The sequence below is a fragment of the Miniopterus schreibersii genome (assembly GCF_964146895.1).
Source record: "Miniopterus schreibersii genome assembly, chromosome: X".
Classification (NCBI taxonomy): Eukaryota; Metazoa; Chordata; class Mammalia; order Chiroptera; family Miniopteridae; genus Miniopterus; species Miniopterus schreibersii.
Window position 1 is genome coordinate 102,810,309 of NC_138104.1, and position 26,865 is coordinate 102,837,173.

At 41.0% G+C, this 26,865-nt stretch overlaps 1 protein-coding gene across 1 annotated transcript in view; it reads left to right on the top strand.

Annotated features, from left to right (window-relative positions):
• ARHGAP6 (Rho GTPase activating protein 6) overlaps positions 1-26,865 on the top strand; it is a 234,975-nt gene that overhangs the window by 151,948 nt on the left and 56,162 nt on the right. Inside the window, exon 2 of the mRNA XM_081124879.1 lies at positions 4,104-4,263. Coding sequence (XP_080981005.1) covers positions 4,104-4,263 — 160 coding nt within the window. The remainder of the gene's footprint in view (positions 1-4,103; positions 4,264-26,865) is intronic.

Sequence of the window (26,865 nt, forward strand, 5' to 3'; positions counted from 1 at the left end):
CAGGCTGTGATATATAATGGACTAAGAGAAATTAAAAGCACCGCACTTCACCTTTTATTATGCTAAGTATGCAGTCATTTGTGAAGTTTCAAAACTATGTATTACTTGATTGCATTTGGAACTGTTTTAGTTGGGAGAAGAAAATGAAGGCTCAAGAAACATGTAAACTGGCCACGTTCTGTTTTGCCACATTTGGGAATGTGTTTTACTTATTTATTTATTTATTTAAAAAAAATAGGATTATCATTTTAAGAATGTCAAAGCTTGAACATTTTTTTTCTGCCCCCATAAAACCTGATTCCCTTCTGCTCTTTCTTATCTTGGTGATTAGTGTACCATCCTCCCAGTTGCTCAAGAGAGAAACTTAAGAGTCATCCTGCATTACTTCTTTCCCATCCCACCACTGCATCCAGTTTGTCCCCAAGCATCTGTGTGGTTCTGAGTGTCTCCCTGTCTGTTCAAATCTGAATCATCATCTTACTAGCCCAGCACCTTTTCTGATTTCTACGACTTGGTCCCTCCCAATTGAAACAAATTCAAATTTGTTTGTAATCTTCTTTCTTATGTGTAAATCTGAGCATGTTTCTCTCTTACTGGAGGTTCCTCGATGGCTAGCCATCACCTACTGAGTAAAATCCAATCTACTTTGCAGTGCTGCAGAGAAAGCCCTCCAGGATCTGGCCCTGGCTTCTACATGGCTTTGCCTCCTGCTTTTTTCCTCCTTTCAGCCTTGTAATTTCCCCAAACAAGCCTGTTCTTTCAAATTCATTTGCCTTGGCAACCACTGTTTTTCCACTGTTGCATTTCCACTGGGCAAAGCCTTGCCCCTCTTATTCAACTCTCAAGTCCCCATTGAAACACTGCCTTCTCTATTAAGCCTTTCTTGATCCCAGACAGATGTCAAAGCCTTTTCCCTCAGGTACCCCATTGCATGTGGTTCTTCTAGTATCACAATCTCTGTATGTTATGGATTGTATGTGTTCTTTTTCCAAAGTTTAACTCCTTAAGAAAAGGACTATGTTGTCATTTTGATAATCCCAAGCCTAGTACTGTTCTTAGCCTGTATTAGGTGCTTATTAAATTTTGTTTGAATTACTTAACCAGGAGGACATAGTAAATAAAAATAAAATGTATTTTCTAGGGCTTGCTTTATTTCAGTCATAAGCTATGTTTGAGAGGTTGCAAACTACAGCCCACTGGCCAAATCCAGCTTTCCACCTTTTTTTATAAGTGAAGTCTTGTTGGAACACTGCCACACTCATTCATTTATGAATTGTCTATGGCTATTTTCATGCCACAAAAGCAAAATTGAGTAGTTTTGACAGGGACCACATGGCCTATAAAGCCTGAAATACTTACTATGTGGCCTTTTATAGGAAGAGGTAGCTAACCCTTGCTAAATAGAGATAATCGAGCCCATTGGAGCTTACGTTTTTAAATGCTTTTTAAAAATAGGTATGTAATTTCATTTTGATACTTTAAATAGCAGTTGGCTGTCTTAGATACCTAAACTTCATAGTTAAAAGTCACAGATTCATTTGGGACTTCCCATTGGGGGGTTCACTGATATTGTACCTCGTGATGCCGTAAGCTTAAAGGGTGTGAGTGAGGGGTAAACCCAAAGCCTGATTCCTAACTCCTAACTGTCTAAACTTGTGCTTAGTTCAGTTATACCAAAAAAAAAAAAAAAATCCCCAATACATTGGACCTTGAACAATTTTCTTCAGTTCACCAAATGTGGCTGCAGCCTACCCACTTTGCCAAGACTTGCTCACTTACTCCCCTCCCCAGACTCGGTCCCACATCCTGCTCCCTGAGCCCCTCCTGAGCTTCATCGTTATCCTCTGATGCAAATTCATACTTGTGAAGACAAACAAACAAAAAGCCCTCACTTCCTTTACCTCCTGCTCAGAATGGCCTTCTCTGTGAGAGCTTCCCTGGCCGCTCTACCCTAAGCTGTGCACCCCTGTCCGCTATTCGCGTTGGCAGCCCCTTCCTGGCCTCGTGTTCCCTCCTAGCAGTTATCATTCTTTAACACACTGGACCATACCCTTTACTTACCTTGTCTATTTTCTGCCCCTCCTATAGTATAGTATCTCCATTTTTTAAATAAATGAATAAGTAAATAAATGAAATCCCAAACAAAGAGGGAAACTATCAGAGCTTTACCATAGTGCCATTCACTCTTTGGAATGAACATTCTAGGCAGGAATTTGCTGCCAGTATGGAACAAAGGCAATTTAATAGTTGCTTGTGTCAGTCTTTCTGTCTCACCTTTTTTAAGGTGAATGATGGGGATGGTGAAGTCTTAAGGGATTCCTGAAATGTTCCGCACATCCACAACAAATCCTTGGCAGTGCCTGTGGGGGCCAGCACTGTTCCTTTCTTCTGGAACTTTTCTTGATTTTTGATGAAACACTAGGTACCTCTTCAAAGCTCTCGTGTGCTGGTTGACATCTGTAATTCCCAGGAAGTCATCTTCAGCAGGGGGACGTGGGGTTTCAGAGGATTGTAATGTACTGATCTGTAAGCTGTCGCTTTCTCACTGTCCGCATCAAGGGTAGAGCCATGCACTCCCAGTGGGCATCAGAGGTGTGTACGTGTGCACACAAATGTAGTCAGGATCGTGGGAAGGGAATCTTTGCTTTGATTCTTTTTTTTTAATGTTAAAATTGGTTTTTATTTCATTCTGGGTTTTTGTTTTTGTTGTTATTCTACCAGAACATCCAAAATGTTGACTCTATGCCACCATCTTGACCGGAACTTCTTTGATTCTTTGATGTGGAGTATTTTATCATCAATGTCTCATGTCTCTAAAAATATATGGAGTTCTTATTGATCATATCTCTGGACTTACTGTGATCAAAGTATCTCATTAGAGTGCTGTAAACAGAAACTCAGAGGTTACAATTTAGCATAGATATTAAAGGCATAAGTTTTTTTAGCTTGAGTCCTGGCTGGTTCCAAACCTTGTTAAGTTTTATGATTTGGAGGAAATTATTTAATATCCCCAAGCCTCAATTTCATCTATATTACATTAATTATATTATATTATATTATATTATATTATATTATATTATATTATATATTATAATATTTATATATACTATATATTTCTATAATATTAATATAATGTAACATAAGTATAAACAGTGCCTGACTTAACAATGGTTCAACTTAAGATTTTTCGACTTTATGATGCTGTTAAATAGAAACCATACTTCAAATTTTGAATTTTGATCTTTTCCTGGGCTAGTGGTATGCAGTACAATACTCTTTTGTGATGCTGTGCACTGGCAGCCACAGCTCCCAATCAGCCACACAGTCAGGAGGGTAAACAACCAAAACCCTACAGTGTACTGTGTTGCCAGCATTTTATGGACATTGCATTCTGAGTATGTTTAAGGTGGGCTAGGCAAAGCTATGATGTTCAGTGGGTTAGGTGTATTAAATGTATCTTTAGCTTAAGACATTTTCAATTTACAATGGGTTTATTGGGATGTAACCCCATTGTAAGTTGAGGAACATCTGTATTTATTATAATGTACCATAAGTATATATAATATATTATAAATATACCAGATATTATTATTTAATGCTATTATATTATTAAATATTATATTATGGTCAAAAGCAGTACCCACTTCATAAAGTTGTTGGAGGGAATAACTAAAAATCCCTTGGCACAGTCACAGGTGCATAGTAGGTTATCAGTACACATTCGCTCTCCTATATTTTAGTGCACATGATGGCAATTACCATCAGGTTTCCTGTTACTGAGATAGAAAACCAGAGAGTTTCCATGTGTTCCCATAAAAGAGAGGAAATATTACCCTTGAAACATCTTTCCACATAGTTTTCTTTGGCCTTTGTATGCATCATTATATGGAACCAGGTGACCCAGCAGGTGCTTGGGATTTTGATGTTTGCAACTGACTGAGAAAATCCATGGTTAACTAAGCATAGACTTGATTTTAGGGACTGAGAGCCAATTTTGGAACAAAAGGGTGAAAGTTGCTCGACTTTATTACGAAGAGAGCAGCTGAGATTTGTGAGATGCAGATGGACTGTGTAACCCTTGCTGTTTTTCCCTGGGCCTGCAGGGCGATTTCACCTGGAACAGCATGTCGGGCCGCAGCGTGCGGCTGAGGTCGGTTCCCATCCAGAGTCTCTCAGAGCTGGAGCGAGCCCGGCTGCAGGAAGTGGCTTTTTATCAGTTGCAGCAGGACTGTGACCTGAGCTGTCAGATCACCATTCCCAAAGGTAAGGCCCTGTCCGTTACTCCATCAGGGATCTCTGCAAGCCAGACATCTGCTTGGCCAGAGCCCTGAGGCGCAAAGGCCTCTCACACCTGCCGTTACACAGGAAGGAAACTACAACTTCTCAATCCTTGACTGGCATTAGTGCCCATTTTAAAAGACATGTTCAAGAGAGGCAATTTACATGTCAACTAATATGCTGACTTAGAGGGAAGGTCAACGTGGGGCATTAGAAAGGAAAGCTGCCTACACGGTATCGGAACAACCAATTAGAGGTTCCAGAAAGGTCAACTTACAGGGTTAGAAGAAAAACCCTGTCTGTCTCAACATGATTTCAAAATAACCACTTGAAAAGAATGTTGTAACAATCTATTAAACTTGTCCTTGGGCCTCATGCGACCCCTGAATCAGGGACTATCCCAGTGTTAATTCATTATCATCTAGTCCTTCGCCTGACGTGTCTGTCGGGGTCCAACACCACGACACTGGGGCCAGGTCAGGCCTGGTTGTCTGGTGTTTTTACAAACACAGATCTTGACTCTGGTAAAGAAGAAAAGCATGCGTTTGAAGTTCTCTAACCTGTAAAAGTCTGTTTGTGAATGTCTACTATCTTCTGTAAGGGTGCTTTACAATTTCTGTTAGTGTAGCAGAAGGGTCACCTGAGCTGAATGAAAAGCTATGGTGGTATCCAAGTGAAGTAAACCCACCATAACAAGCGACGCTGGCTGGTGCGCCTGAAATGTGAAGGGAGGCAGGAAGGATGACAAGCGTCTAAAAGCTGGAAGATTGCTTTAGAGGATCTCAGTGTCTGTAGAACTTCTACCGTTTGCTTTGAGGGGATGTATCATGAATATTTAAAAAGTAATCCATCTCTCTCTCTCTCTCTCTCTCTCTCTCTCTCTCTCACACACACACACACACACACACACACACACACACAGATAGGTGGTTTTCAACCAGGGACGGTTGTGCCCTCCATCTCTATGTGAAATCTGGCAGTTTCTGGCAACGCTTTTAGTTGTCCAGCCTGGGAAGGATGCAGCGGACATCTACTGGGTAGAAGCCAGGATGCCGCTAAGCATCCTACAGTGCACAGGACAGTCCCCTACAACAAGCACTGTCAGGCCCCAGTGCCCAGTGCAGTGGCTGAGCACCCTTGCTTTACCCGCGGACATACTGACAGCCTGTCACCAAGCGTGCCGGCAGTGTGGTCTTCCTGGCTCATCTGTGGCTCATGAAAAGGACATTGGCTTAGGTGTATGAGACCAGGATTTGAGGGTTGGCCCCTTACCCTCCCCAAGTGTGAGCGTGGTCGGTTCGCCTCTGCAGTAAAAAGCTGTGTCGTTGACTAGAAAGAGTGGCACAGAAACGCTGACCACACAGTTTTCATTGGATGGTGACACTTAGGGCCACTTTTATTCTTTAAGCTGGAGTCTGGGACTCTGCTGGAGGTCTGAGAGCTCAGGAGAAGGGAGCAGCAGCTGAGGGCAGGGCCCAGGGCAGGCACATCTCACCGCCTCCGCCCGGCCCTTGGCTTCCTCAGCAGGCGCTTCCCGCCGCGACCGCAGCCAGCTCCTTCCATGAGGACTCCCTGCCCCTGTTCTATCTTTCCATGGCCTAATACGGAGAAACCCTTGGCTCGGTTACAAAGAAAACCACCTTGGCAGCTGGGGAAGTGAGTGCTAATCACTGTCAGGGCAGTTGCTGCCTCGCCTGGTCTTGGTTTGGTTGCAGGGTGGAAATGAGGCTGCCTTCCCCTCCCCATTGACTCGCAAGGGGGCCCAGGTCGGGCCTCAGGGTCCTAGCTCCCTTTCACAAGCACAGATATTCTTTCAGTTTCTAAAAAGAGAAAATGTTGCTGGCAAACCCAATTTGTAGAGTCTAAAAAATTATGTGAAACCTACACTGGATGCACATCAGATAAGATATCAGGGAACAAATATTATTTGTAGCTTTGTTTTTAAACCCAGTTAATTTGGTGTTTCTTTTTGTCCCTGCTTTTAAGGAGTCCACTAAATAAGTAACCTTTACCAAACAGACAGTTTTATAAAACTTGTCTCCTGGAAGTTCCGTCTGCATTGCTTATTTCTGAGACTATGTACTTCACATTCAGGAAAAGATTCACTCTATCAAGGTATTCAAAGATGTTCTTGCTACAGGAGTTATTTTGATATTTTCTATCAAAATGGGAACTAGTGTTTTATAAACAGATTTTTACTTATGGAGGAGAAAAGGCATTGTGAGGCAGGATGGAAGCGAACAGGCTTCACCCAAGAGTACTGAAACTATTGTTTTGCACAGATGATTATAGACATTAAATATTTACCAAAATACTTCAAATGCATGGCCAGTGCTGAGTGCTATGATGGCAGCTTTGGTCTGAGGGTGGCCACTTGGTTCCATGCAAACCCCTAAGTGGAGGTTCTAAGTAGGGTCAAATTCACTATGTGAATTATTTACTCAGGAAAATAAATACAGTGGGCCTAGAACCTAAAGAAATGATACTAAGTCTAATGAGACAATGAATGAACATGGAAACATCCTTAAGTTGACATTTCAGCACTTTGTCACCTTAGGATGATTATAGGGATTTATTTTGGGGTACCTGTTTGGAGAACCCTCTCCCTTGGTGAGACTGGTGCTTCCAGGGCTCTGATGAATGATAACATAACATATAGCCAGCTGCTGGGATTCACCATAGAGAGGAGAGAATAGGAGGTTAGGGGGTTGGAAAATTACTGGGGTGATTTCCTAGCATGGGCAGAAGGGATGGGATCCAGAGCACAAGTAGAGACTTTGACTTCCTCTTGAGCTATAGTAATTGGCTCACACTGGTTATATGGATACAGATGCAAGTACATTAGAAGATGATGGGAAAGCATGTATAATTTCACTCCAGATTGCCTCTCCACTCTCGCCGAAATAAGAAGCAATTTCATATGCTAGGAGCAAGGATGGACAGGAGATCCTGGAGGTGTGAGGAAAGAGGAGAGGAGTGGAAGAGAGAGGATCTGATGGACCAGCAGTGTTGCAGGGTTGCAGGGCCATCCAAAAGGTCCATTCGAGGTTAGTGTCTGGGAATTTAAATTGCAAAATAAACATCCTGGCAGCTAAACACTGCTAAAGCAAAATACACCACTTAGCACTTTAAATTCCCCAGACCTGTTTAATCCAAATTTCCTCTCATTAGAGTTAGGATTTTCCAGTTGAGTTCAATGATAGTAGAGAGGGACATGGCAGTGGAGCATTTATCTGTTGTAGGCAGAATAATGTCCCCCCAAAGATGGCCATGTCCTTGTCCCTGAAACCTGTGAATGTTACCTCACATGACAGAAGGAACTTTGCAGATATGACCAGTTAAAGTCCCTGAGATAGTAAGACTATCCTGGATTATCTGGGAGGGTCCAAACTAATCACATGGGTACTTAAAAAGAAGAGAAACTTGTCCAGTGGGTGTGGCTCAGCGGTGGAGCATCGACCTAGGATCCAGGAGATTAGGGTTCAATTCCTGGTCAGGGCACATGCCCGGGTTGGGGGCTCCATCCCCAGTGAGGGGCATGCGGGAGGCGGCTGATCAACGACTCTCTCATCACTGATGTTTCTCTCTCTCTCTCCCTCCCTTCCTCTCTCTGAAATCAATAAAGATATATTTTTTAAAAAAAAAGAAGAAGAGAAACTTTCCAAGCTATAGTCAGAGAGAGATGTGACTCAATCCAATGTTACTAGCTTTGAAGATGGAGAAATTGGCCACAAGACAAAAAATGAAAGTAGCCTCTAGAAGCTGGAAAAGGGAAGGGAACCGATTCTCCCTAGAGCTTCTAGAAAGGACTGCAACCCTAATCACACCTTATTTTAGCCCAGTGAGACCCATTTCAAACTTCTGCCATCCATAAATGTCAGATAATAAATTTGAGTTGTTTATGCCACTAAATTTGTGGTCATTTGTTACAGCAGTGATAGGAAACTAATACAATGTGCAAGTGAATGATTGTAATCCCAGACCATGGAATCTAAGCTGGATAAAGAACAGAAGTTAGGAATAAATGTAAAAGACTTATATTGTTCTTGAATAAAAAGAATCTATAAAATAAATATGTCAATTAGGTCATTAATAATCTGTAAACTGAATTGATTCCAAAACACATACCAACAGAATTTGTATTTGTAATATCACTAACTTGATCTAAACATCATCTGGGCAAATAATTATGTGAGAGTAGGAAGTGAAAAATATGAAAAAGATCGAATGAAAATGATCTCTACTCATCTATTAAAATGTCATAAAACTAAAGCAATTAAAAGAGTATGGTAGCCCGGCCTGGCGTGGCTCAGCGATTGCGCATCAGCCTAGGATCCAGGCGACTGGGGTTCGATTCCCGGTCAGGGCACAGGCCCGGGTTGCGGGCTCGATCCCCAGTCGGGGGGTGCAGGAGGCAGCCGATCAGTGACTCTCAGCGTTGATGTTTCTATCTCTCTCTCTCCCTCTCCCTTCCTCTCTCTGGAATCAATAAAGACATATTTTATTTAAAAAAAGTATTGTACTGCTTTATAAGAGGCAGATCAATTGGAGACAACAGAGTTTAGAAATGAACTAAAATGAATATGAGAACTAGGACATAATAAATATTACCTTTCTTGTCAGGGGGAAAATGATGGATTATTATTGTTTTTGCAACAATGAGACAACAAAGTGAGGAGAAAAAGCTGGATTCTGACCTTACTCTGTACATCTAAATAAATTGATATGGAAGAAAGATTTGAAGGTTAAAAAAATAAAACTATAAATGCACCAAAACAAACACAGCTGGATATTTAAATATTTTTACATTCGGAAAGTCACTATCCAGAAAACATAAAGAGAATGATACATTTAGCTACATTTTTAAAAAAAGAATCATTTGTGTTGCCAACAAATAAATCAATAAATAGAAATTTACAGCACATGTGACAAACTAAAGGCTAACTTCTCTACTATAGAAAGCTTTGTTACAAATTAATATGAGAAAAATAATTAAAATATAAACAAATTACAGGTAGCTCACAGGAAAAGATATAAAAATGATTTATGAATATTTAAAAAGATGCACATCCTCATATTCATTAAAGAAATGCAAGCTAAACAACAAGGGAAATTTTTTCTTTTATATTAGGATGGCTTCAAAAGTTGGATAAATACTTTATAGGATAACAGACACGCATATACTGTTGGTGGCAGTCTAATTGTGGCAGCAACTTATCATTTTTAAATGGCCCAATAATTCTGCTACTAAGAATGTATCTCACAGATACATATTCGTATTAGTTGGGGTAGACTAGCCGCTTTGTGCCTTAACATTATAAACATTTGTCTTACACAGGCTCCATCCAGAACAGGTTAGCCATGGGGTTCACGAAAGTAGACTCTGCCCCATGCACTTACTCAGCAACCTAGGCTTCTCACATCCTGTGGCTCCTGCCTCTTTGTATACATTCAGCCAGGAGACACACAAACTGAAAACTAACAACATTTCTATAAATCTTATAAGATGACGGATGAGGTTGAACTGTTATCCCTGCTCAACTTAAGATATTTTGAAAAGGGACTTTTGAAGATGCTACAGAGAATTGAGATAAATTTTTAGTGGTAGAAATCAGGAGGCGTTTTGGTGGGAAGGATCATATCCATCAATAGAGTTCCCTGTGAGTCTGAGATGGCCCCCCAGAGGCAGCCATGCAGTGCTTCTGCCTGGGCAAAGGCTGCTCTTGGCGTAGGCGCTTGGACCAGACTTTCTAGTCTGTAAATTGCCTGATTCTGAGCAGTGGAACCAAGAAACATGTAGAGAGCATGGTCAAGAAATTAAGCACCACCTAATGTCCTATAGGACCTTTTCATTTAATCAAAACATATGAACAGCCCGGCCGGGCATGGCTCAGCGGTTGAGCATTGACCTAGGATCCAGAAGACTGCGGTTCGGTTCCCCGTCAGGGCACAGGCCCGGGGTGCGGGCTCGATCCCCAGCAGGGGCCGTGCAGGAGGCAGCCGGTCAGTGACTCTCATCATTGATGTTTCTCTCTCTCCCTCTCCCTCCCTCTCTCCGAAATCAATAGAGATATAGTTTTAAAAAAATGAACACATGAACACAGTACTATTTATGTATCAGGTAGTATGTTAGGCTCAATAAGTATCATTTTGATAGCATTTTAATACAAATGGTCTAAGGCAGGGGTTAACAAACTGGCCTGCTGGCCAAACCCAGCTCACCATCTGTTTTTGTAAATAAAGTCTTATTGAAATACAGCCATGCTCATTCATTTACATATTGTCTATGGTTGCTTTCATGTGACAATGGCAGAATCTAGGAGTTGTGACAGCCCATTTCTCACAGAGTCCCAAATGTTTATTATCTGACCCTTTACAGGAAAAATTTGCTGACCTCTGGTCTAAAGTAAAATGAAAGAAAGTGACTAATTTCTCCTACATCAGTAAAGCAGGTTAGGGTAGGCAATGTGGCTTAATATCACCATATGGTAAACTAAGTATTTAAAGCCCAGTGGTTCCATAGGAGGGAAATGCATACTCATGTTTTTTAGTGCTCTTTTTTCTCTCTCGCTTCAGTTAATTTCTGATATTACAATTGAGAAAGGTTTTGTTTATGTATTTTGAAAACAGTATCATGGAATGAGGAATAGCTGACGGTTTAAGAAAATGTGGACAATATTCTAATAAAAGAGTGCCCTGACGCCTCAAAATTGCTCAATTATATGGCTTCCTTATAAAGTGGTCCCTCACCATTGTCCCTTAGGCAATGTAAAACCCAAGTAAACAACTCAGTGAAATCAAGAAAATGATATTCTTGGTAGGCTAACACTGCAGCTGTCTTTGGTTTGTGATTTAAATGTTGATTTTAAAAATAAGGGCAACCTGGTAGGCAAGGAAATTGAGTTTGGGTGTTTGTGTAGCAACCCTAGAGAGAAAATAGAACTATCTTATTTCTACATTATTCTTGCTGGGACTGTTCAGTTGAAGAGGTGATGTGCTACAACTGTTTGCTAAAGCTTTTATGTATAAATAAAAATGAAGTTAAAACCTAGGTTAAAATCCACAACTCCACTGTAGTTAAAATGCTGGTAGGAATCAAACACCACCAAATAGGGTGATCAAAAAATGTTAGACCACTGGGCTTAGAGGCCCTCAACAAATATTGTTTGACCTGCAGAGCTAGTTGTATCTTCTATGCGTCCACAATTACCTTCCTGTGATCTTCCAAGAGGATTGTGATTTCCCATGGGGTAAGGCTGTATCTTATTTGTCTTTGAATCTGGAACACCAGGTAAACTGCCCAGTAAGCCACTGACCTTCAGCAAATCACTGAGAAAGTGAATGAATGCGTGCATGCATGCATGCATGCATATTCTCCTTCAAAACCATGTTTCTGCCATCACTCTTCCCTGTCTCTCTAAAGATCATCAATCACCTTTCAGTCATTTTCCCCAATACCCCCTGTAATGATTTTGAAATAACCTCAGTGCTTCCCTGGTGCTTTACCCCATGCCCAGTTTCCAACTTTGATCGATGGTCTCATAGGGTTGATGTGAGGCTTAAATAAGCCAATAACCATGATGAGCTTAAAACACCTCCCTACATCTTATATACTCTCGATAAAAGTTATACATCACCATTATCACTAATATTATCACCAGTACCAGCACCATATCACTTTGTCTCATATCTTCTCTCAAAGCTAGACACTTCATCGTTATGTCCCACCTTAACTGTAGCCATAGACCTTCACCTGCTTTGCTCAATTCACGGGTTCGCCCTCACTCTGTGCCCCACACCCAAAACCAGCAGAGTAATCTTTAACCACACAATCTGCTCCTTTGCTGGAAAAATGCCAAGAAACTAAAAACTCTCGAGGCCCTCTGTTGTCTACAGATGTCACTGTCAAGGCCACTTACAGTAGGATTCCATGTAAAAGAAGAAATCCATTTTGTTTGAGGCTTGCTCTGAGAATGCATCACAGATTTATTTATCTTAAGGCTGTAGGGTTCAAACTCTTTGTCCGCAATCTGCAGTAAGAAATACATTTTACATCTCAGCCCAGGAAATACATGAACTAAATGGTGCTTATCTTTATCAGAGATGCACTTTGATATTTTCTGTAATTTGTCTCCTACCATCTTCTATTTGATTCTGTATCATTTTCCAAAATACACTTCAATGACCCACAGTTTGACTAACAGTCTTGGAAGGCGGATGGGATGGAGAAGAGGCAATCAAGAAGAAAAGGGGGGGAAATGCCAGTATGGAAAATGTTCAGTTGATGTTTGCTGTGGCTCGTAGGGCCTTGGTGAGGTGGATGGGGCATTGTTTTTCTAGAGCTACAGGAATGAACCTAGGCCTGACCCTCTGCCTAAGCATCTTGTGCCTTCTCTATCTAAAGACCAACTGTAAAATGCTACCCAAGGGGCTTCCTGCGCTGCTTCACTGCTGTCTCTCCTATTACCAAGTTGGGTGTGCAGCCCAGAGGAGGGACATATGTAGGGCTTTAGGTTCTAGAGTAGTAGAAGCCTCTAATGGAGGCTTCAGTGTCATGTCAAAAGTAGTCCTCACTCTCAAGGAGTTCCAGTCGGTCAATAGAGAAAACACAAATACATTAGTTATATTAAAAGAGCTGCGGATTTCATCTATCTAAGTTACTTTTGGTTACCTTATAGATAGAGGAAACTGCCTCATCTACTTATTCCAGTAAAAGCCAGGAACAACAGAGAGGTTTCCCTACAGGTCCTTTTGTAATTTTCTCCTTGGATGCTCTCCTCTGTACCCCAGGGCTTTCACCATTTCAAGTTCTCAAGAGTGTGCTGCTGTGTGATTCTGTTCTGGTGCCAAGCAGGAGGCCAGTATGGTAGGATGTGGTTCTTCAAGCCATGTGCTTCGTGCCTCTGTATTCACAAATAGCTCCTTACATGTTCTCAGACATATAGTTTCCTAGCAAAGGTCTTGTCTCTACTGGTCACATTTACGCATATTTATACATCTGCATTGGAGCAGCAACTAGTGTTGCACAAAGCTCTGGCATCTTGAACAAAACTTTTGTCACTGCAGTTTCTGAAATATTCTGGCACCTTTCAGGAATTCCAACACTACACCATTCTCTCTGTTGGGATTATGGCCCAAAAGTAAACTTGATAATTACAAAGAATGTTCCATCCTTGAAATATGAAATATGAACAGGGGCTTTCATTTTTGCTTTTTGCTCTGTTTTCCCATGGGTGAAACAAAGGCAAATAAGTATTAATTGAAATTAAATACCAAGTGGTTTTGTGTGTGTTTTTTTAAATCAGGCTTTTTAGATAATTCAAAAATGAGCCCTAAAAATTATGAAAAATTCAATTTGTGGGTGTTTAAAAATTTTTACAAATGAAGAAGCTCTGGAAAAGTAGTTTAAGGGGGTCTTTGCTTAAGATAGAAGTGGGCAAACTACAGCCCAAAAGCCAAATCCAACCCACTGCCTGTTTTTGTAAATAAAGTTTTATTAAAACACAGCCACACCCATTTCTCATTTGTTTCTGTGTCATCTTCTTGCTACAACAGCTGAGTGGAGTAGTTTTGACACAGACCATATCACCCACAGAGCCGAAAATATTTACTTTCTGGACCTTTATAGAAAAAGCTTGCTGACCTCTGATTTAAAAGATTACTATTAATTTGATATAGTAATTTGTAGTTATTATTTGCATAATTGATCAACTATACCATTCTAGTAATTTCAATTTCTTTCCTATCTTAATTTTATTTTGCAATAATTGGGTGTTTTTTAATGATTAGACTTCATAACTCTCCGATGTTTTAGTGCTCATTTATATCTGACCAAATAAATTTTCGAAGTGGATAATTAAGTCCCTTGGTGACACTAAACAAGTAGGAAAAGTTAATATTTTTTATGAGTTGCTTAAACAACTGGTGCTACCATACAGCTTATAGGAATGTAAGATATACATTAAATGGGTGACTTCAATAATAAGTCAATCTCCAGTATGGGGTGATTATTAGCTTTATTATCACTTTCTCTTTTGACAACTGAGAATTTAGCAATATTTGTCTTTAAGGACTTATTTGCAGATTTACAGTTCTTTGGAATCTGATCCCTCTCCTCTCACCCTCCTTATTTTAGAACCCACCCAACACACACAAATTCAAAACTCCCAGGGATGTCTTTCTTAGGGATACCTGGCATTATATGATAAGGCTGGTGCAAATATGAGCAGAAAAACCACATCCCACAACAGAGTTTTGGATTACCTACTGTTAAGATGTTTTGGCTGCAAATTATGGAAACCAAAAGTGACTTAAATAATAAAGAAATTGATTATATTATCTTACAGGGAGCCCGTTGCTGGACTCATCCAGAACTCATTAATTCAGTGGCCTTCCATCTTTCTTCTCTGCCATCATCAGTGAGCCACTTTGTTCTTTCGTTGGCTTCCTTCATTGTCATCAAATGGCTCCAGCAGCCTCTGGAATCGCTGTCCCTGTGGCAGCATTAAGAGGCAAAGAAGGGCAGTGACTCTTTAGCAAGTATCTTTTTAGTAATAGAGGATTTTCACTGCTGCCTCCCAGTAGAGTTCCCTCCCTTCCTGCCAGTGCCCAAATCAATACTGGCAAGCAGAAAGAAATCACTGGAATTGGCTTGACCTAAGATTCCTTTCCTGAGCCTGGCGTGACAAAATAGGGAAAGAAAAAATTGGGCAGGAGGCGGGCGTAGTAGGATCAAGATGGATTTAGATTGGGAACTATTGGTGTACATAGTAGCAGTATCATCTTCTGCCATTGCAAACAAGCAATAGGGAAGGAATTATTTTTATATCATATTTTTTTGATTTACTGTCTAGTATAGTGTTTTGAATTTGCTGCTCAGGAAATATTTGAGAAATGGAATGGAATGAACTGAAAATTCAATCATAGCACATTCACTCATAGCTCAAAGAATAATCAGAAACAAGAATGGAAAAGGAAAGAATGAGGAGCTTAATAGTTTTCATCTAATTGCATCATCTGTTCAGTTACTGAATTGGTGAGAGCTCTTTCTATGTTAGCAGCTGGCAGAAATTTTGAGGCGTTCCCAAGGCTTAAAATCTATGATTTAAATTATTTGATTACCTTCTTACTTGTTCAGTATAAAACAATATGTGTCAAAAGAAAGTAGGTAGCATTAGCTCCTTACCTAGGTCAAAAATCACAGCATGTGTACACACCCTTGTCTAACTCTATCTTTTCAACTTGAACTACAAGCTTTGGCTTTAAAATGAATAATGATGAAATTCCCATAATTTGGGGTTGAATTTCCTTGAGCTAACAGTCCAGGGTATTTCTTTGGGGATAAGTGATTTCTGTCTTTTTGTTCTCCTACCTGCTTTTTTTCCTTTCTATTCCAGGAAATTAATATAGCTTAAGGAAATGATTGGCCAAAAACCATTATTCTTGCTCTGATATTTGGAAACTTTTGTCTCTGCAAATACAATGTCTACCTAGACTAAGTTAAAAATACCATTTTCAATTTAAGGAATGTGCAGTAAGAGATGCTAATTCAGGAGCCTGGAGGGATGGACTAGCTTCTCGCTTAGGAAAAGAAAACAGCAGCTTTGCCCCACTAGAATATGAGCTTATAGTTATAGTTTTTTTTCTTACTCATAGCACTTGAGTGTGGAAAAAATGACAGCAAGTAAAAGATCCTTCTAGGGCATAATTTGATCATGACCAGTTATTACAGCAAGCAGTGATTACAAAGAACGCCTGGTATGGAAAAACCATAGTTGAGCTTTTAAGCCCATGGCATCCAGGCCATGTGATCAGCTTCCCTACCTCATGTTTTGATAGAATAATGAGACATGTTCAGCAACTCAAATATCTCAATGATTTTCTGTAATAGAAAAATACTTGCTTTGAGGTTCAAGATTCTACAGAGTTTCTCTCTTGAGGAAACATTTCAGAACTAATTACCTTGCCAAAGTAATTTATACAAAACAGAAAAAGTTTCTTAGTGTTTAATTTAGCTGGAAACATGGTGACCTCCAAGAACTGACTCCCTTTGCAACAGTAAGAGACTCACAAAATGTTCTTAGTTTCTGACCACAGCTTTGATAATTTCACCACCACTTCAACATGTAAACTGTGGGGATTAGTACATTTCACAAGTACTTTGGGGAGCCTCGGCTCGAAGGAAAGACATCTGTATTGCTTAAGAATGCCATGAATATTTTCTTCCCTGAGAAACATAGACACTTTGGAAACAAATTTTGAAAAAAATCTAACCCACAAGGTGCAAGCAGGATAAAGAAACAGTGTTTAATTCATTGGGATTTACACCAAGAGAAATTACTCAATAACCATATTTCGACCTGCCTTCTATCTTAATCAAGGTTAATAGAAGAATTGCTAAAGATAAGGCGATGTGTAAATGAAAATTTTGACCTATGGATTTGATTAAATAACCAACAGTCTATAGCATGGAATATTTCTTTAAAGATTGGAATATATATATATATATATATATATATATATATATTCTCCAAAGTTGACTGAATGGTAAGGCCAGTTTGGGTTTGAATACATTGTTTTCCATTTTTTCCATGTAGGTTGTTTTTTTCCAGAATTCTTACTTGTCACTCTCTTGAGACCTAGTGCCCACTAAATAAACTCAATCCACTCCCAAATTTGCAATTTTCTCATCTTTTTTTAAATCAATAGAATGCTTGCTCAATGAAGGGTTGGTTTACTGGGAATAATATATTAAAAGGCTTAGGATAAGAAAGGCTTTTCTAGACTAAGCAGTCACCATGTGCTATTTTGGGGAAAACTCTTATCAAAATTCAAAGGTCCCAAGAAGGGTAACACTTTGTCCTTTACAAGTGAACTCAAACATTAGCCTTCCCAAGCAGAGTTGAGGACAGTCTTCTCACTTCTGCCCCACCACCTAGTAAATGTCTCCATTGAAGCATTTCTTCATTTTTCTTTAATGAAGTTTACATGTATCTGTCTTTAGCACAAAAACAAGTTTCTCAAAGGCAGAGATAGTGTCCATTCATCTGGGATCATAGAACCCAGTTCTGTCTCACCTTAAACATGTGCTTAATTAATGTTGGATGGAGGGAGGGATGGATCAATGTATGGGGGATGAGCCCATTTTCTAGGGGAAGATGCCATGTAAACAGATAACTATTATAATGTAAATAATATTCTCAAGCCAAGGGCACCCCTGGACACTTTTAGAGCAGGGAAGAGATCCCTGCTTTGGCTCCTCTCCTAAATCTCTGGGGTGAATCCCAGTTCAGCTCCTGCATCAGAGTATTGCACTAGTCAGATTGGTTTCACTCGCCTGGGCTTGCTGCCACTTTTCCTGCCAAGAAGCCGAGGTGGCCATTTTCCTGGTAATTACTTCCCCCTTTCTGTCAGGACTGTTCTCTCTTCCCTTTCTTGAATATGGAGCAGACAAGACAACTCAAACTAGCAGAAGAAATGTTGAATTCACTCCACCGAGGATGGTGATGGCAGTAAGTGGCTCCAATGTCCATCCCAACTTTTCCTGAAATATGATTTTGACTGGGCTTTTGGTTGCCCAACTCTCATCAGTCCCTATCTGTTCCAGTGTTGACATATTGAGCCAAATTAACCTACATTGAGGAGGTTAGTCGTTGGAAAACACTAGAGGCGGAGTGTGGGCACAATGAATCGCCCTCAAGTGCCCTGGACCATTAATAATATTATTACTTCTTTGGCAAACCTTTTCCAAACTGGAAATAAAATATCTGGTTTAGTCTTTTTCTTGCCTTATTTTGAGGTAGTTTGTGGCTTGAGAGCCTGCAAAAGGGGAAGTAGATGAGACTAAAGGATGAATTTTAGTTTTAGTTAAGGATAAAATATATTTTTAGTAAACACTTTGTAAAACATCCACAGATTGTATAACTCACCTAATCCACATTCATACATATAATTTAAGGACTATATTTTTGTTTAGCAGGATAGGCATGGGAACTTGAATAGTAAACAGATTTAGGTACTAATCAGTGTTCTTGGGTGCACATGACAAGTACCAAGTCTGAATAACTTAAGCAGAAAAGGAATTTAGAAAACCTTTGAAAAAAGAGGTATCTTGAGACACTCTAATCAGCCATGTATGAAAACATCGCCAGGGCCATAAAAGCAAATCTATTCAAGCCTCTCATCTGTCCACTCCCTTTCCAGAAATCATGCTGCACCAGAACGGCAGACATAGTGGATGCTTTATATTGGCCTAGACACGTTTTCTTTCACATCAGGGACATGTGCACGGGAAGACTATTTCAATAGTTTCAGTGAAGTGAGAAACTCTGGCCTGTGAGTTACCTTCTTGCCATAAAGTTGAGCTCTGAAACCTGTGTTTCAGAAGTCCTTCCATGAGCAGTGTAAGCTTCCACTTTCTCACATGCTTGACAGCTGAGTTTTCAACCTTTGCTTGAATACATCCAGTGCCTGGGAGAAAGAGCTTTTTTAAAATTAATTTTTATTTTGGAATAATTTTAGTTTTACAGAAAAGTTATAAAGATGATATGGAGTTCCCTTATACACTTCCCCTAGCTTCCCCTAATGATAATATGTAATATAACCTATCACAAGTAAGAAACCAACATTTGTACATTACTATCAACCAAACTAAATACTTTGTTCAGATTTTACCAGTGTCCCCACTAATATCTTCTGTTCCAGGGTCCCATCCAGTGTACCCTGTGCATTTAGCTAGCCATCTTTTCTTTTTCTTTTAAAAAAATAATAACAAACATTTTTTATCTCACACAATTTTGGGGAATATCTTGACCTAAGAGTATTTGGGAATGTCTTAGCCTTGGTGTTCTGGCTCATGAGGTTGCCATCAAGCACAGCCAGGACTGCAGTCATCTGAAGGCTCGACTGGGACTGGAATATCAGTGTCCAGGCGCACTCATGTGGCTACAGGCTACACACTCCAGTTTCTTATTACATAGCCCTTTGCGTAGGGTTTCTCACAACATGGCTTCCCCTAGAGAGGAATGCAAGACAGAGAGGGACCAAGATGGAAGCCACAGTGGACAGTGCTTTTTTTTTTTTTGAGGCAGTTTATTCTATTGCTGAATAGTTCCATTTTCTGACAGAACTGTCTTTCTATAATTTCCTTCTGAATTTTTGTTCTGTCCAATGGAAGGTTGACCAGTAAGTCTCTTTATCTACAATGTTTAGTCCTCTAAAAAAGGAAAAAGAAAAAGAACTACGGTGTCCCCTGATTCTTCCCTGCAGGCTAAAGACACTCCCTCCATGCATCCATTCATAAAACTGTTCACCATCAGATGTTTGGCACACAACTAATCTGGCCCCCCTAAACGAGAAAAAACACTTTGTAAAGAAAATAGAAGGCATTTTACTCAAGGAACTTGCTTTGTTTTACTACCTGTAGTTAGGAATTTGCTAGAAAGATAGCTATAGCCAGACTCACATTTCTTCACAAATTAAAGGAAATTGTTATTGTGCTCAAAATTCAACCTGGTATATAAAGGCTCAATAATTTGTAAACATTTTTATGTTGTTCTGTTTAAAACAGAAATTGAGATTGGGTATAAATTGAGCATTGTGACAAGTGGGAAAATGGGAATATTTTGTAGTTTGGATGTCACATGGTTTGAGCACACAGCTGCTCCCTAGAGAGAGTTATGCATAGACCAGTGGTTCTCAACCAGAGTGATTTTGTCCCTGTGGGAAATTTGGCAATGTCCAGAGACATAATTGGTTGTCACAACAGGGAATGGGTGGGTGCTCTGATATCTAGTAAATTGAAGCCAGGGATACTGCTAAATATCCTACCATGCACAGGACAGTTCCTCACAACAAAGGGTTACCCAAATGTCACTAGTGCCAAGGCTGAGAAACCCTGGCATAGATTATATGCAGTTTCTAAAGGGCTACTTCCCCTTCTACCACCCAGGTCTCTCTTTTTCCTCACATTTTAACTAAGCTCCCCTCAGTGACTATGAATTCCTTTGGTTTGCATTCTCTGAGAGTCTGTTTTTCTGATCCAAATAAATAATGAGACAGCTGTGGTTGGGAAAAGCAGGGGAGGTAGTGCCAAAAGGCATTCCTTCAAACTTTTCTCAGCAGGAATTTTTTGAAGGTTTGAAACATTCTAGAACCTTCCTTTTATGTTAGGATGGAGTTGCAAACTCTAAGGCTTACCAAGTGTAGAGTGGCACAGGCTTAGGTTGGCCTGACCTGGGGTGAGTGTGAAGAATGTGAGACCCACTGCCTCCAGCTTTCCCATCTTCCTTAAGAGGGTAAAAATCCAGATATGTATGTGAACTTACCAAGATTTTGCATTACAGCTCAAGTTTTTATAAATCACTCTGTGGGCTAAACGCCACCCAAACAACAAGGGAATGGATATGGTTATTTTGCACACACCAGGCTAGTTCTTTGCCTGTGTCTGTAGAAACATTAGAAGAGGGCTTTGTCCTTAGAAGACATTTAGCAAGTCTTTTTTTTTTTTAATCTTTATGTTGAAAGTATTACAGGTGTCCCATTTTTCCCCCAATTGACCCCCTCCACCTCACTCCCACCCCCTCCCCAGGCCTTCACCCCATCATTGTCTGTGTCTATGGGTTGTGCATATATGCGTATAACTTCTTTGGTTAATCTCTTCCCACCCTCCACCCCCTTCCCTCTCCCCTCTGAAATCTGATCGTCTGTTGCATGCGTCAATGTCTCTGGATCTATGTAGTTTGTCAGATTCTTTTGTTCATTAGCTTCTTGTTAAAGAAGACCCTTCAACATTTCCTGTAGTGCTGGTCTGGTGGTGATGAACACCTTTAGCTTTTCCTTGTCTGAGAAGCTCTTGATCTGACCTTCAATTGTAAATGATAGCTTTGCTGGGTAGAGTAATCTTGGTTGTAGTTCCATGTTTTTCATCACTTTCAATATTTCTTGCCACCCCCTTCTGGCCTGCAAAGTTTCTGTTGAGAAATCAGCTGACAGTCGTATGGGTGTTCCCTTGTAGGTAACTAATTGCTTTTCTCTTGCTGCTTTTAAGATTCTCTCTTTGTCTTTAACCTTTGGCATTTTAATGATGATGTGTCTTGCTGTGGGCCTCTTTGGGTTCCTCTTGTTTGGGACCCTCTGTGCTTCTGGACTTGTAAGTATATTTTTTTCCCCAGGTAGGGGAAGTTTTCTGTCATTATGTTTTCAAATAGGCTTTCAATTTCTTGGTCTCTTTCCTCTCCTTCTGGCACCCCAATAATACGAATGTTGGGCCTCTTGAAGTTGTCCCCAAGGCTCCTTATACTATCTTCATATTTCTGGATTCTTTTTTCTTTTTGCTCTTCTGGTTGGGTGTTTTTTGTTTCCTTATGTTCCAAATTGCTGATTTGATTCTCAGCATCCTCTACTCTACTGTTAATTCCCTGTAAATTATTCTTCATTTCAGTCTGTGTGGCCTTCATTTCAAATTGGTACTTTATTATGTCATTGATTTTCTCAGTTACTTTCGTAAAACTCTTACTAATATGCTTGAGCATCCTTATAAACAAAATTCTGAACTCTCTGTTAGCTTGCTTGGATCTATTTCATTTAGTTCCTTTTCTAGAGATTTCTTCTGTTCTTTCCTTTGTGACGTGTTTCTTTGCCTCCCCATTTTGGCTGCTTCCAGGTGTTTGTTTCTATGTATTAGGTAGAGCTGCTGTCTCCTGGAATTTGTAGAGTGGCTTTGTGTAGTAGGTGTCCTGTAGGGTGCAGTGGCTCAGCCTCCCCAGGCCCCTTCCAGGTGCTCCCCTGTGTGGGCTGTGCACTGTCCTGTTGTAGTTGAGCCTTGGTTGCTGTTGGTGTCCCTGGGAGGAACTGACCCCCAGGCTAATCAGCCCTGAGGACCAGATGCAGCTACAGCCAGAGAGCTGCTGTGCTGGAGACACCCCTATGGAGCAGGATTTACTTCAGTGGGGCTTTGGTGTTCACCAAGTGTGCCCCTTGAGTGTCACTCGTGGCTGTGGCAGGGTTGTAATCCAGCGTGGTCGAGTCTGACCCCCAGGTGCACTGTCTCTGGGGCCTCCCGGGAGGTGCACAGTCAGCCTGTGCCAGTGCCTTGCCCAGGGCCACCCAGCATGAGCTACTCAGCAAACCGTAGTTGGCTGCTCCTTGTGCTGGGCCTGGAGGTGCCCAGGAGAGGCCCAGCTATGAGCCAGTGCAGCTGCCGCTAGAGCCAGGCCTGGGGCCGCTGATCCAGCCGCATGGGGCAGCTGCTGCTTGTTTGAGAGATTTTAGGAGAGTCCTAAGCATGAGGCTCGAGAGGCCACGTGCACAGAAAAGCCTCTGGAAATGGCCCGGATGAGCTGCAGGTGGGGAGGGCGGGGCCTCCGGGAATCACGGGGCGGGGCCAAAGGTGAGTCAGGTGCTGGGGATTCAAACATGGCGCCTGCCCGCCGGCTGTGCTGGGAGGACTCGCCACAGGAGCCATGGCCTCCGCCAGCCCTTCTGCCCGGGAGGAAGCCGCCCTCCGCCTGTCGCCCGGATCTCAGGCAGGTCAGTCCCTCCCCGAGTGTCCCGGGTCCTTTCAGGCTGCCGCCCGGCGCTGGGCTCAGAGGGAGCGTCCGAGTGAGTCCGCGCCGGGCCCTTGAGAGGAGCTGCTGGGGCTCCCGCGGCCTCCGCGACCCTCAGGGACAGTCCCCGCTGGTTTCACAGCCCAGAGTTGTGGGGACGTCTCTTCCCGGCCTGGAGCCCTGGGCTGGGGCCTGCTGTGGGGCTGGGACCCCTGCTCCTCCGGGAAACCCCCGCCGCCGAGATTCCCTCCCGGGTTTACCCTGGGGCACCGGGTGTGGGCCCAGCGGCGTCTCCGGGATTCAGCCCCGCCCCGCCCGCGTCTCCCCCTCCTCCCGTCTCGGTGCTGCCTCAGCTCCCTGGTTGTTGGCTTCTGTGCAGCCGGATCTCAGGAGGCTCTGAGCGATGGTGGTTCTGTGTTTTAGTTGTGATTTTGATGTGGTTTCGGGAGGCGGCAGGGCAGCTGTGACGTACCCGCCATCTTGTTTCCTCGTCAGTCTTTTTCTTTATTTCCTGTCTCAGCACAGGCAGTTTCTTCCTTCCTGTAATGTAATCGCTCTGCAGAGTGAGGGTCTTAAATGGCGGTGCCCTGTCCCGTACCAGGGGCGCCTGTGAAGTTAGGCTGACTGCACCCGTTCTCTGTGACTGCCTCACAAAGGAATGAGACTTACCGTCTTTTCTGTCACACACACTTCTGGGGGGGCAGAGTCTGAATGACCTTCACAAATGAATCAATTTAATATGGAAAATACTGTTTATAACCCACATTCTCTGAATTTGATTACCTTAAAAATAGGAGGTGTGTACTTTATTGGTCCTGAGTTCTCTTGAAACCAACCCAAAACCTCCATCTGACTTCTGGCCATAGACAGTGCTGGCGAGTCCTCATGCTGTGCCTCACCCTGTGCTACTCACTTGGAGGGAGACAAAAGCCTAGGAGACATGGTTCTGCCCTTAGAGAGCTTCTAGTCCAGCTAGAGAAACAAGCCTTAAAATAGAATTCCACCTGACAGTGCATGAATGAGTTCGTGCAAAGCCTGTCCTAGAGGAGAAATCTCTTATTTTCTTGTTCTCAACCCACCTGAAGACCCTGGTATTGGCCTCCCCCAAGAGGACACCCAGATTAATCACACAGTCATCCTCTATACTGATGGTTCCTTTGCTTTGGAGTCACTAGTATGTGGAGGGCTTGCTGTCTTATCATCTACTATTGTGTCATGTATGTCTATGGAATAAGGTCTCCTAAAAGGAGGGTGCATAAATTCCAATCCCCAAGTGCTTGGTCCAAGATGACTTTGATCAGGACATGTGACCCAAGTTCTCTCTTCAGGTCATTGTAGTCTGTAAGACAATGCACATCTGGGAGCAGTGAGCAAGCAGGTACACATTTGTACCATAAAACATTTCTGTGCAGTACTGCTAATTAGGAAGCTTAAACTTCTGTAAAATATGGAATGGTATTTATTGCATTTATTGCCATCCAAGGAACTGGTTGAACATAAACTGTTCTGTATGGTTGTATGTAATACAGCAGTCTCTTGGGCAGGTTTTCTATGATCTATGGGAATAAAAGACACTCTTCAAAAACTGGAGGCTCAATGAGCAAACTATTGATTGATCACAAGGGAAAAGAGAAGAAGTGAACAGTTTTGTTTCACAGCTCTGGTCATTCCCCTGAGTATTTTAAATGAGAAAATGTCATTCTAAAGCAATGCATCATTTCACATTATTATACACCACCCATCGTTTCATTTAGTTCTTTTTAATAACATTCACCTCTGTCTAATTAAATGAAAAAGATAACATTTGTTGTAAATAGTTAAGCTTTTTTAAAAAAAGTCCAGGCCAGTATTCACAAAGATCACATTTTTCTTATAAGGAGGCTTCAAGAAGTTGTTTGGAGTTTTAGGGTTTGAAGTCTGTGCTATCCTTGTGAGATTACATAGGCTGGTAGGACTATAAATTAGCAAAACAACTTGGAAAACAGTTCAGTGTTACCTACTAAAGCCTAAGATTGCATACACGCCAACCTGGCAATGCAACTTCTACACGTATCCCCTAGAATTGTGGTTCTCAGACTTTAGTGTGAACCAGAATCCCCTGGGGCTTGGTAAAACAGACACTGCTGGGCCCCACCCCAGAATTCCTGACTCAGTAGGTCTGGGATGGGACCATAAAATTTGCGTCTCGAACAAGTTCCCAAGTAATACTGATGCTCTTGGCCCTAGAACCACATTTTAAGAACCACTGTCTTAGAGAGATTCTTGTACACGTACACAAGAAGATATGAACAAAATTTTTCAGAGACATTTTTCCTAATAGTACCAAACTAGAAAGAACTCAAATTTCCATCAACAGTTCAGTGGGTAAATTAACTGTGATATATTCATAAAAGAAAACACTATAGCAATCAAAATGAGTGAACTCCAGCTACCTGCCTCAACAGGATGAATTTCAGGAAGTGATTAATGAATGAAATAAATGAGGCAAGAAAGAATGCCTACAGGGTGATTCCATCTATGCGAATTCAAAAGTAAGAAAAAGAAAACTATACTCTTTATAAATGCATACATCCATGGTAAAACTGTGAAGAAAAACAGAAAATTGATTATTGCAAAAATAACACCAGTGATGAGCTGGAGTGAAGGGGGGGGAAGCATACAGGGGGCTTCTTGGTACTAGCAGTAGTCTCCATGTGAACTTGACTGTTGGTTATGTGGGAGTTTGCCTCCTAATTATTATTTAAACTGTATGTTTATATTTATACACATCTGCATATATGATCGATCCCCTAACTAAGAAGTTTTAAAAAATCATTTTATCTTAAAAGAAAATGTCCCCTATCCTATATTTATTCTGGTTCTTTGACACTTGTTTGAATTGTAGGATCTGCCCAATGGTTATGAAAAATAAATCTTTTATGCTTTCATGTATCATTTAGTTATTCTTCTGGGTCAACTATTAAAATAAAGGAATGATAGGATTTTTTAAAGAAAGGTACTCTTGTTACAGTTAAGTACATTTGGTGATATGAACTAGTGATGGACAAAGTGTTACAAAGTAGAAGACCTGTCAGTCCTATTTGGAGAACAGATTAGAATCTTGTGCAGTTAGTATGTGTATTGACTGTATGTATATAATAAGTCATGGTGGTCCCTATAGTTAGATCATCTTTTAGAAACTGAAGATAAGAACACATACATGATGAAAGAAACTGAGGGCTCTTAGCCGCAGTTGAGACTGATTTGCCTAACTTTCCCCTATACCAATCTCACAAATGCAAGAGTGAAGACTCTTATGAACTATTTCCATTTTATGGAAGGAGAATCATCTTTGAAATATTTGTTTTTGCTTTTTGAAAGGAAGGAGGGATTGAATGTTGATTATATTGTGATATCTTTTGCGTCCAAAAATTCAGAGAGGAGGAGTTGGAAACCTCCGCAGCCCCGTGAGGATCCCAGGAATGCTCATTTCTGTTTAAGAATGCATATTTAGTCTTTTCTTGATATCATAGTCTTGCTTTTACATTTTATTGGACTGAGTCTCTTTCTTTACTACACTTTTTAGTTTATCCCATGAAAAACAATTCTTAATCCCCCCTTTAAACGTAAATTTCCTTGTGGCATGGGCTGTGTTTCCCCTATTTGATCATAGTGTGGATTCCCGATTTGCATCTCCCACATGTTAAGTTGACAGCTGCATAATCCTGAAACGCATTCTTGCAATGACTGCCAGTATTTTATGATGACATCCCAGGAATTCAATTGCAGCTGCCTACTGATATGAATGGTATCTTTATTATTTGGTGAGTTAACCAGAGGTATTAAGTGTATTTGTTGCAAGTACAAAATGCTAAAAGAATATATGCCTTACTTAATATAGTGAAAAATTAGAAACAACCCAAATGTGCATTAGTGAGGGAATAGTTAATAGTATACAGTATACAGCTATATAGTATATAGTATATAGTATATAGTATATAGTATATAGTATATAGTATATAGCTATACTATGGAATACTGTGCAATCCCCCCAAAAAAATAC